At 50.9% G+C, this 12,420-nt stretch overlaps 1 protein-coding gene across 3 annotated transcripts in view; it reads left to right on the top strand.

Annotated features, from left to right (window-relative positions):
- The first annotated feature begins 7,102 nt into the window (after positions 1-7,102).
- The window catches only part of LOC128416632 (sodium-dependent lysophosphatidylcholine symporter 1-B-like), a 41,023-nt gene continuing 35,705 nt past the window's right edge, over positions 7,103-12,420 (top strand). For 2 of the 3 annotated variants that reach the window (XM_053394623.1, XM_053394622.1), the window contains exon 1: positions 7,103-7,645. In XM_053394623.1, the coding sequence (XP_053250598.1) occupies positions 7,556-7,645 (90 nt within the window). In that variant the 5' untranslated portion in view covers positions 7,103-7,555. Of the gene's footprint in view, positions 7,646-8,815; positions 8,986-12,420 lie in introns of those variants that run through there. The other variant, XM_053394624.1, reaches the window with a different exon arrangement.

Here is a 12,420-nt window from a genome sequence, read left to right as displayed (position 1 = left end):
TCCTTGACAGGGACTCAGCGCTGCTCACAGATTAAATAAGAACAGCTAAAAGCATAGGGGTGGAGAAAACAATGATTAAAAACCAATTAAACATTAGTAGAGTTAAACAGATATACATATACATAAGTATATCATATGCGTGTGTTGTTGTTGTTTAGTCGTTTAGTCGTGTCCGACTCTTCGTGACCCCATGGACCAGAGAACGCCAGGCACCTCTGTCCTCCACTGCCTCCCGCAGTTTGGTCAAACTCATGCTGGTAACCTCGAAAACACTATCCAACCATCTCGTCCTCGGTCGCCCCCTTTTCCTTGTGCCCTCCATCTTTCCCAACATCAGGGTCTTCTCCAGGGAGTCTTCTCTTCTCATGAGGTGGCCAAAGTACTGGAGCCTCAGCTTCACAATCTGTCCTTCCAGTGAGCACTCAGGGCTGATTTCCTTCAGAATGGAGAGGTTTGATCTTCTTGCAGTCCATGGGACTCTCAAGAGTCTCCTCCAGCACCATAATTCAAAAGCATATGCGTGTAAGTACAATTAAATATGTACAATTAAGTACATATGCGTGTAAGCATATGCGTGTAAGTACAATTAAAAACAGCACAGCACCGGCCTTTTCAAAACAAGGGCAACAAGGAAGGAACCAGTCTGTCTTCTCTTGGGAGGGAATACCAAAGTTGTCTGGGAGTAGCTACCACCGAGAAGGCCTTCTCCTGTGTCCCCAGCGAGTGGGCATGTGTGGGTAGTGGGATGCAGAGAAGACCCTCCCCTGCAGATCTCATATCCCCAAAACTCACTTCTTCATCATCAACAACTTTATTGCACTAGCCGAAGGCCATGGCATCATTCACAAAGCAATAAAAACCATAAAAACACCAGGCACTGCAGATACAATAAACCATGATCACGTCTCCTAAAAATAATGTAATAATAATAATATGTTTCTATACCCCACCCTCCCCGGCCAGAGCTGGGCTAAGGGCGGCTAACACCAGTACAGTGGTACCTTCGGTTAAGTACTTAATTCGTTCCGGAGGTCTGTACTTAACCTGAAACTGTTCTTAACCTGAAGCACCACTTTAGCTAATGGGGCCTCCTGCCGCTGCCACGCCATTTCTGTTCTCATCCTGAAGCAAAGTTCTTAACCTGAGGTACTATTTCTGAGTTAGCGGAGTCTGTAACCTGAAGCGTATGTAACCTGAAGCGTATGTAACCTGAGGTACCACTGTAAAATTACAGTAAAAACATAAGGGGGGGGGAGAACCAATTTAAAATACAGGTTAAAATGCAATTTAAAATGCAGCCTCGTTTTAAAAGTAGCCCATAGATCAAAACCATAAGGGGAGGGAAACATAAGGGTCAGACTGAGTCCAAACCAAAGGCCAGACGGAACAGCTCTGTCTTGCAGGCCCTGCAGAAAGATGTCAAGTCCCGCAGGGCCCTGGTCTCTTGTGACAGAGCATTCCACCAAGTTGGGGCCAGTACTGAAAAGGCCCTGGCCCTAATTGAGACCAATCTAACCACCTTGCGACCTGGGACCTCCAAAATGTTGCCATTTGTGGACCTTAAGGGTTCTCAGGTAGAATGTGCCAGCTTAAATGTCCGAATTCCCTTTGCAATTGACCGCTATTTTATCTAGTTCTTTTCTCCTGATCTTCTTAGCTGCCAACACATTGATATTTCAGGGCCTAAACCTGAGACCTAGGGGTGGCCCCTCGTGATGTCATGAGGATGCCCCTGGTGATGTCAATATTAAGACGGGCACGTTGAGCTAACTCCAACTAACTTTGGAGACAGAGGTTAATTGGGAAAGGGGAGGAGGGTGGATATACCAGAGCGCCCCACCTGCCCTGCCACCTCCGTCCCGGAAGAGAGAAGCTGTGCTGGCACTGGCACCCATTTCCGGTGAGATCTCGCATTGCTGGCAGAATAATAATAATAATAATAATAATAATAATAATAATAATAATATTTTTTTATTTATATCCCGCCCTCCCCAGCCGAGGCCAGGCTCAGAGCGGCTAACAACAGCAAAATAATACAGCATTCTAAAATAAATTCATTATAAAATCAGTTCAAATCAAATTGATGGCCTCTGGATACGAAGTTAATTTGTTCCGGGGGTCTGTTCCACCCCGAAAATTACATAAATGGAGGTGTGCTTCTGCGCGCGCACACAGCACGATTGAGTGCTTCTGCGCATGCGCAAGGCACACAGAGCGCTTTTGCACATGCGTGTGCAGCGAAACCCAGAAGTATACACTTCCGGGTTTGCTGTGGCTGTAACCCAAAGATTCGGTATCCAGAGGGATACGTAATAGAGGTACGACTGTACTGTGAAGGTAGTTCCTCGGGAGGTGGGTGGAAGGATGGGCAGCCTGGCAGAGGGGCTGGCACTTCTGCCTCCAGAAGCTTTGGATAATAATAATAATAATTAATAATAATAATAATAATAATAATAATAATAATAATAATTTATTTGTACCCTGCCCATCTGGCTGAGTTTCCCCAGCCACTCTGGGCGGCTTCCAACAGAGATTAAGAATACATTAAAATGTCACACATTAAAAACTTCCCTGATCAGGGCTGCCTTCAGATGTCTTCTAAATACCAGGTAGTTGTTTATCTCTTTGACATCTGATGGGAGGACGTTCCACAGGGTGGGGGCCACAACCGAGAAGGCCCTCTGCCTGGTTCCCTGTAGCTTTGCTTCTTGCAGTGAGGGAACCACCAGAAGGCCCTCGGTGCTGGACCTCAGTGTCTGGGCAGAATGATGGGGGTGGAGATGCTCCTTCAGGTATACTGGACTGAGGCCATTTAGGGCTTTAAAGGTCAGCACCAACACTTTGAATTGTGCTCGGAAACGTACTGCGAGCCAATGTAGGTTTTTCAAGACCGGTGTTATATGGTCTCAGCGGCCGCTCCCAGCCACCAGTCTAGCTGCCACATTCTGGATTAGTTGCAGTTTCCGGGTCACCTTCAAAGGCAGCCCCACATAGAGCGCATTGCAGTAGTCCAAGCGAGAGATAACCAGAGCATGCACCACTCTGGCGAGACAGTCCCCGGGCAGGTAGGGTCTCAACCTGTGTACCAGATGGAGCTGGTAGACAGCTGCCCTGGATACAGAATTAACCTACGCCTCCATGGACAGCTATGAGTCCAGAATGACTCCCAGGCTGTGCACCTGGTCCTTCAGGGGCACAGTCACCCCATTCAGGACAAGGGAGTCCTCCACACCTGCCCACCCCTGTCCCCCAAAAACAGTACTTCTGTCTCGTCAGGATTCAACCTCAATGGTGTGACCCATGGGAATCATAGTCCAGAGCATCTGCTGGGCACCACGTTGAAGAAGGCAGACCAGACCAGACCACCCTCTGCAGGGCGGGTGGGAGTCATCTGGGATGCAGAGATGGAGCGGGTGGGCGTCCCTGTTAGTCATGCAGAACAAAACTGAGCCAGGAAGACAAAGGCTTGCTGACTCAGCCTCCAGCACTATAATCAGGGAACTGTTATGACTCACCTTGCAAGATGGGGATTTGGAAAACAATCTTCGGATTAACCCCTGATAAAATGGAGGGAGGAGGGAGGCCTTTTTCTCCAACGTAGCGGCTGAATCTCTGAAGCAGTGATGCTGTCAGGGCAGGAATGCGGGGGACGGGGGACACAGTCCCCAAATTGGGGGTTTCGTGCAACACGTAAACTATGGAGCTTGCCCCCCTCCAGAAGTGGCAGAGATGGTTACCAACTGGGATGGCTTTAAAAGAGGATTAGACAAATTCATAGAGGAGGACTCTCGATGGCTACTAGCCAGGCTGGTTCTGGTATGCTTCTGAATACCAGTTGCTGGAAACTGTCAGGATGTGATGGCCTGGGAATCTGATTCAGAGGCTGAACCTGAGGAATCCCAGCCTGCACAGGAGTCCCCGCCTCCAGTACCGGCTGACCGGATCCTCAGGAGCAGACACCAGCTGAATCCGCTCTTGCTCCGGAGGTGATCGAGGACCCATTGCCTGCAGGTGCTCCTCTCCCAGCCCTGTCAGGGGAAGGTGAGGTGGCCTCTGGGTCCAGTAATCCTCCAGCCTCTCCGGAGCTGCAGAGGCTCAGGGCAGAGAGGCGGAGGGAACTAAGTTCTCACAGGAGGAGTGCTCGCCTCCAGGCCAGGAGAGGCGAGTCACCTGTGGACCGGGGCTGCCCTATGCCTCAGAGGAGACAAAGGCCAGTCAGCCCAGTCCCAGGTTGCGGGAGCAACATCGTTGGTAACCTGTTCCTGCCAGCACCCTGTCCTGCTCTTCCAGAGTTCCTGACCACGCCCGGCTCCTTGCCATGGAACCCGCTTCGCCCTTGACGGATAGCCTCCATACCCTCGACCTAGGACCGGACTCAGACCATGCCGCACGGTAACACCCCCCCCCCGGTCCAGCACACAGGAGTTCAGCCTACACTTGAGTAGGACCCTGGCAGAGACACATGTCCGACTGGCATGTTCTCTCCCTCCTGGTCTTTCGTTCAGGAGCTTCAAAAGCTTTCTTCAGCCTGAACATCAGCAACTGATGCCAACCGACACCGGCACACTTAGGGATCTGCAGAGTTTGCGCAACTTGCATAACAGACCTCAGCAACTCAGCATTTTGGCTAATCTACTTTATTTACATATAAATACACACGGAGCACTGCAACATGGCTCCTTCTCTCTCTAGCATCAGACAGCAAAGAGAAAAAGAACAAAGGACAATAGTCCTACTTCACGGAACACAGTAACACAAACATCCTGTCTCCGTCACTTCCCACTCTGGGGAGTCTGCAGCAGCACAATCAGATGCCTTCATCTGCCCCAGCTGCAACAAAACATGTCTCTCCTTTATCGGTTTCTGCAGCCACAGCAGGTGCTGCAACTTTCCAACAGTTTGACTTCACCCCCAAAGGTGCACTCCTCCGTTGTCTCCCGAGACAGATGGATGCCAGTGGTGTGTCTTGCAAACCACTGTTCTGAACGATGCTTTTTTATAGGGTAGGGGGCGGGAGGAAGGATTCAGAGCTGACGTGGGCAACTGCCCATCTGGGCTGCTTCGTGAAACTCCCTCTGCGCCCCTGATGTGGTTTCCAAAAGACCATTGCAAAGCAAGGATTTGCTTGGCTTCCTTTAAGAGCTCTCAGAAGGTCCAGTTGATGCTGGAGAGACTAACTGGCTGCCAATAAAAACCAGTTAGGCAAGGTCATTCCCCACAGTTCATTGAGAAAAGTTTAAAGGGAAGGTGCCAGCATTCAACCGCATAACATGTAGTTTGGGCTTCAGCCACCTTGCTCACAGCGGATGACTTTTGGTCAGCCATTTCCCAAAGCAGGTGGCTTCCAGATGTGCCTGACTACAGTAGGGGCAGATGGGAACATCTGGAAACAGCCTGCTTTGGGGGAAAGGCTGAGTTTGGGCAATCACTTTCTTACTATTTCACAAGGGTGTTGGGAGGAAAAACTGGTTTGCAGGCAGACACCTGAATGCTTCCTTGAGTTTCTTGGAGACAGAATTGGATAAAAATGGAATAAGCAGATCTCATATCTCTCGCTTGTCGTGTTCCTTTATGTGCTCTGTTTATAAGAAGATCAAGGTTTCTAAAATAATGAAGGCCTCATCCACCAACCTCTCTGCTTTTCTCAGCTTTTCCTGGCCAGGCACACATTTAAAGGTTAAACCACAGAGCCTAGGACTTGCCGATCAGAAGGTTGGCGGTTGGAATCCCCACAACGGGGTGAGCTCCCGTTGCTCCGTCCCTGCTCCTGCCAACCTAGCAGTTCGAAAGCACATCAAAGTGCAAGTAGATAAATAGGTACCGCTCCGGTGGGAAGGTAAACGGTGTTTCCGTGCGCTGCTCTGGTTCGCCAGAAGCGGCTTAGTCATGCTGGCCACATGACCCGGAAGCTGTTTGCTGGCTCCCTTGGCCAAGAAAGCGAGATGAGCGCCGCAACCCCAGAGTCATCTGCGACTGGACCTAATGGTCAGGGGTCCCTTTACCTTTACCTAACACACATTTAAAGCTCAATACTTCTCCCAGAGTTGCAGTTCCCAGCAGGACAGTTGCCAGGATTCTTTGGGGGAAGTTGTGGATATTAGATGTGTTTTTAATGCAGGAGGTCCTTGGCCTCCCCTAAGGGGGGAAAATGTTCCTAGCCAGAGATCCAGGAGCGAATTGTGCAGAGGGCGCACAAACAACTTCCGTCCAAGAGATAAACAGTGGCGTGTGTGCTAAACAGTGCAAAACAATGGAAAGCCCCAACGCCTCTTCTTTCCTCTTATCAGTTTCCTCGGACACGCTCCTTTCTCTGGGTCAGTTTCCTGTGCGGACGCTGGTCCATTTCCTCGATTCAACTTGCAAGCCTTTTGGAGACGTCCAAGCTGTTCTAAAAAAAACTCAGGTTGGCTTTTACAGCCCAAATCTCCACTGAGGCCCGCTAATCGATCAGAGAAAACAAACCGAGGCAACCCAAGGAGCAATGCTATACAGTGGTACCTTGGGTTACATACACTTCAGGTTACATACGCTTCAGGTTACATACGCTTCAGGTTACAGACTCCGCTAACCCAGAAATAGTGCTTCAGGTTAAGAACTTTGCTTCAGGATAAGAACAGAAATCGTGCGGCGGCAGCAGGAGGCCCCATTAGCTAAAGTGGTGCTTCAGGTTAAGAACAGTTTCAGGTTAAGAACAGACCTCCAAAACGAATTACCATAAGTACTTAACCCGAGATACCACTGTAGCTGCTTTTATCTTTGTTGCTTATCTGTTGCGACAGGCCAGAACAAAAGTGAGTTACGAAACGTCACAGATACATCACCAAACGGGTTGTGCATGTAAATCAGTTCATGCTCAGAGTTCATGTTTCTCTCACGTCTTTACAAGTCTATCAAGATGCCTGATGACACCTGAGAATTGCCCTTCCTGGCCTGCCTGAGACATCCTTTGGAAATGATGAACACCTTGGCTCCTGAAGCCAAAGGCCTGCAACATTCAGGCATAGATTTGTGCTCATTTGACCGTTCAGCTTGGCCACGCAACAGACACCTGTCAAACCGGTTCGCAGAGGGGCGACCTTCCAGGAATTGGGGGCTTTCTAGGAGCCAAACCTCCCTGTTGTATCGCTTTCTGTACTATTTCAGACATGCGGTTTACGCACTTCTCCATGTGCGTTTGCATTTTATTTATGGCACCTTAGACTTCTTGCAACGAAGCGAAGCCGGCAGGCAGGCGGCTCCAAGACGGACAACTGCCCGTCCCCCACCGGACAGCCTTCATCCACCCCTTTCCTCTGCGCCTCGGCGCCTGCCAGAGGCTCCCGGTCCCACCCCTCGCTGGCGAGAGCCCTGGTGTTGGTGTCGGTTTCAGGGCCAGGCGCGCGTCCGCCTCCCGTCCGCGCCCCCGGGGAGGAAGAAGCATGATTTGCGTCCGCTAGCTTCCTGGAGGGGACTATCCCTCTTGCCCCCTCCCGCGCTCCTTCCTCCCGCTTCGGCTGCCCTGTGCGTAATTGCGCGCGGAGGTTCGGCAGGTGATGGTCCTATAACTGTGCGAGCCATGCTTCAGGGAGAAGGCCAGGGCGAACCGGCGCGGGAAGGGTTAACTCCGAAGGGTGCAGAGCCTGGGAAGGACGCCCAGCCCAGCCGGGTAAGCCGGAGAGGAGGGCGAAGGGTGCAAGCAGTGGCCTCAGCCAGGACTAGCAGCTTGACCAATTTGGAGAGGTGGCTTTTTTGTGCGTGACCGCGCGGAGCGCTGCGAGGCTGGCCGAGCGCTCTCACAGTCGGTTCCAAGAGGGTTTCTATATTTGAGCATTTTAAAGGGGGTGGGAAGCGTCCCCGGGCCGTTTGCCTGCCAAAAGTCTAAGCCAGGCAGCCGGGGAGGGTGGCGCTTGACTTGCAGAGGCGGCACGGAGAGATCCTTTGGCAAGGAGGAAGCGGCCGGGAGCAGAGTTTACCTATGCGCGTTTGCAATTCTCTTTTTAATTCCGCGGGCTATGAAAAGTAAAACGCGAGGGAGGCAAGAGGGTGCAGGCATATAGAGAAATACAATTAATTGATAGTGAAATAATTAATAAGCTCTAACTTAAAATGATTTTTTGTTTATAACAAACTTAATAATGTAAACACATTGGCATTTGGCAATAACAAAAGTTCCTTTAGAGACACAGTTTACCAAGACTCATAATCTAATCTCTAGAAACATGCTATAACATGAAATAATAATTGTAGGTTTTATTTTATTTGTTTTTTATCTTATATTTTGGAAATGTACACCCAGGTAGTTTTTTTTCCCTTTAATTTTTTTGGGGGCCCCCAAGAGAGTGGGGCCCTAAGCTGTAGCTGTTTAAAGGTAAAGGGACCCCTGACCATCAGGTCCAGTCGTGGCTGTCTCTGGGGTTGCGGCGCTCATCTCACTTTATTGGCCAAGAGAGCCGGTGTACAGCTTCCAGGTCATGTGGCCAGCATGAATAAACCACTTCTGGCGAACCAGAGCAGCGCACGGAAATGCCGTTTACCTTCCTGCCAGAGCAGTACCTATTTATCTACTTGTACTGGTGTGCTTTCGAACTGCTAGGTTGGCAGGAGCAGGGACCGAGCAACGGGAGCTCACCCCGTCGCGGGGATTTGAACCGCCAACCTTCTGATTGGCAAGTCCTAGGCTCAGTGGTTTAACCCACAGCACCACCCACGTCCTGTAGCTTGCTTAGCTTATACATATATCCGGCACTGGAGGTGAGCAGGGGCCAGGAACAAAAGTGGAGCGGTCAACAAATGTCAGCTGGTTTCTACCCACACTCACACACTCCTCTCTCCATCCAGGAAAATAAGAGACATTGTCAGAGTTCCAGGGCACCTTCCAGCCGTGCAGAAACACTCAAGGAAGGTGAAAAACAGCAGCAGTGATGGGCAGAGACTGTGCTATCATCAGGTCAACTAGGCATCTGCCTCGGGCACAGACCTCCGAGGGCTGGGCACAGTTTCATACAGGTTAGCTTTTGTTTTATCAATGCTGTGAGCTTAACAGCAGGAGCACGAAGACTTCCAAAGTCCATGCTGCCGCTGCACTAGGAAAACTTCTCTTTGTGCCACGACAAAAGCTCCTTGATAATGTGCCAGATGTTTCTGTTGCCCTAAGGACCCTCCACGCACTTCCAGCGTCAGTGGCGAGTGGGGAACGCAAAGCTTGAGCTTGCAGAACTGTCTTACGTTTAAGAATGTTGCAAGGGGAACTAGTCGGCTTGGCAAATCTATCAGCTGAGCATGTGCTCAAGCCGCCTGCGCTTGACCCAAAGGAGCTGGTGATGACCAAGTTTGCCAAGGAAAAGGCACACAAAGTGAGATTGTGATCTGCATGAAATGGAAACATGTAACATCGCAGTTCACAAGATTATTCAAAATGGCTTGTGCCCTCAAGCGTTTTCTTTTTTCAACTGCTTCTGAAAATTGAAGCTAGCAATTTTGGGGGTGGGTTGCAAGTACAGTGGTACCTCGGGTTAAGTACTTAATTCGTTCTGGAGGTCCGTTCTTAACCTGAAACTGTTCTTAACTTGAAGCACCACTTTAGCTAATTGGGCCTCCCACTGCTGCCGCGCTGCCGGAGCACAATTTCTGTTCTCATCCTGAAGCAAAATTCTTAATCCGAGGTACTATTTCAGGGTTAGCGGAGTCTGTAACTTGAAGCGTATGTAACCTGAAGCGTCTGTAACCCGAGGTACCACTGTAGTTAGCTGTGCCTAGGGTGCAAAATAGCCTCATGATAGGTGCAGCCTGGAAAGAGCGCTGAAGGCCGGGTAGAGAGGCCTGATTTTCCTCTCACCTGCTCTAACACCTTCCCACTGCTCTGCCCCCTCTGCCCTGAATCTGCCACCTGAGACCATTGCCTCCCTCTGCCTCATGGCAGGACTGCTTTGGCGCTTCCCATAATGTGCAAGTTGTTGATCACTGTGAGGACAGGATGCTGGACTAGCCAGGCCACAATGCCTGCTGGCCCCACCTTCCTCCCCACACCTCCAGGATTTCATGTGCACACAAGACTTTGCCTTCCTGCATCCACCGTCAACAGGCTCAACTGCAACATGCTTTGATTTTCGGAAATCGGAATGAAACCCGTTTCTCAAGAAGCGCTTTTCATGGACTAAAAATACGCAGCAGTTCTAGATTGTGTGAGGACTACGCAGGGGAAAAGAAAACAAGCACTCCGTTGACTCTGGAACAAAATATACGTGTGCTGCCGTAATACTAGGGGATGAGCAATGCCAGAAGCAGGCGATGTTGCTCTCAGACAGTGCGTGGAAGCAAAGAGCTGGCCAAGCCTTTCCCGGGTGCCACGGCCTATGCCCTGCTTGGACAAGCGCCCAGGGGAACTTCAGGGTGCCGGCCAAGTAGGTGAAGTTTGGTAAAGCATTAATGAACGTGCCCAGGTCCCTGGCTGTGTCATCATCGCCTTCTCTTGTTGCCACAATGAATCACAGCCCTCGTTCCTTCCAGAAATGTGTCTGCAGTCCCCCAGCAAGGGTGCCTCTGATTGGCCTAATTACATCCTGCCGTTGGGACAGGGAAGACAAGGGTATAAAAGGGTAACAAGGTCAGTGCAAGAAATTTGGGCACCAGAGGCGATCTCCAAAATGGCACGTCCTCCCACCAGGGGAGATGGGGTGAGTGGAGATGTACATCAGGAACCAGGGAGGAATTGATGGAATCAACCTTACCTGGCACTTGAAGTGGGAATCAAAGGCCATTTGGGGAGGTGGGGGCTCTGCTCTGAATCACGCTGGCAGGGTGCAAAGCCCAGGAGGCCCCAGAAGTCAGCCCTTTCTATATCCTCCCTGGGGTGGCAGGAGACTGGTAAGGTAAAGGGTAAAGGGACCCCTGACCGTTAGGTCCAGTCGTGGCCGACTCTGGGGTTGCGGTGCTCATCTCACTTTACTGGCCAAGGGAGCCGACGTTTGTCCGCAGACAGTTTTTTCCGGGTCATGTGGCCAGCATGACTAAGCCGCTTCTGGCGAGCCAGAGCAGCACACGGAAACGCCGTTTACCTTCCCGCCAAACGGTACCTATTTATCTACTTGCACTTTGACGTGCTTTCGAACTGCTAGGTGGGCAGGAGCAGGGACCGAGCAACAGGAACTCACCCTGTTGCGGGGATTCGAACTGCCGACCTTCTGATCGGCAAGTCCTAGGCCCTGTGGTTTAACCCACAGCACCACCAGCGTCCCAGGAGACTGGTAGCGCCCTCTATTTGCTGAGAGGCTGCTGTTGAGGTGGGGTGGGGGGCTGCCGAGGTGACAGATTCAGCCCCCAAGGAGTGTGCCACAGCCATTGCTGTTACTGCAGCTGCAGCCGGTGATGCATTCCTTGGAGGCCAGATATGCTGCCCCTATAGATCCTGCTGCCCGAGGCAGTCGCCTCACCTTGCCTCACGGGTGGGCCGGCCCTGATAGGTAACCAAGATGAGGACCAAGAGGCAGTGTCTGGCTATGAGCCTCAGTCAGTTAAAAGCTCTTTAATAATAATAATAATAATAATAATAATAATAATAATAATAATAATAATAATAGGCTGGGCTTCCCCAGCCACTCTGGGCGGCTTCCAAAAAAAATATTAAAATACTGTAAAACATTAAAAGCTTCCCTAAACAGGGCTGCCTTCAGATGTCTTCTAAAAGTCTGGTAGTTGTTATTCTCTTTGACATCTGGTGGGAGGGCGTTCCACAGGGAGGGCGCCACTACCGAGAAGGCCCTCTGCCTGGTTCCCTGTAACTTGGCTTCTCGCAGTGAGGGAACCGCCAGAAGGCCTCGGTGCTGGACCTCCGTGTCTGGGTAGAACGATGGGGGTGGAGACGCTCCTTCAGATATACTGGACCGAGGCCGTTTAGGGCTTTAAAGGCCAGTACCAACACTTTGAATTGTGCTCGGAAACATACTGGGAGCCAATGTAGGTCTTTCAAGACCGGTGTTATATGGTCTCGGTGGCCGCTCCCAGTCACCAGTCCAGCTGCTGCATTCTGGATTAGTTGTAGTTTCCGGTTCACCTTCAAAGGTAGCCCCACGTAGAGCGCATTGCAGTAGTCCAAGCGGGAGATAACCAGAGCATGCACCACTCTGGCGAGGCAGTCCATAGGCAGATAGGGTCTCAGCCTGTGTACCAGATGGAGCTGGTAAACAGCTGCCCTGGACACAGATTTGACCTGTGCCTCCATGGACAGCTGTGAGTCCAGAATGACTCCCAGGCTGTGCACCTGGTCCTTCAGGGCACAGTTACCCCATTCAGGACCAGGGAATCCTCCACACCCGCCCGCCTCCTGTCCCCCAAAAACAATACTTCTGTCTTGTCAGTATTCAACCTCAATCTGTTAGCCGCCATCCAATCTCCAACCGCCTCCAGGCACTCACACAGGACCTTCACTGCCTTCACTGGTTCTGA

Source organism: Podarcis raffonei, chromosome 6 (genome assembly GCF_027172205.1).
Source record: "Podarcis raffonei isolate rPodRaf1 chromosome 6, rPodRaf1.pri, whole genome shotgun sequence".
Lineage (NCBI taxonomy): Eukaryota > Metazoa > Chordata > Lepidosauria > Squamata > Lacertidae > Podarcis > Podarcis raffonei.
This window is presented reverse-complemented; position numbering and strand designations above follow the sequence as displayed.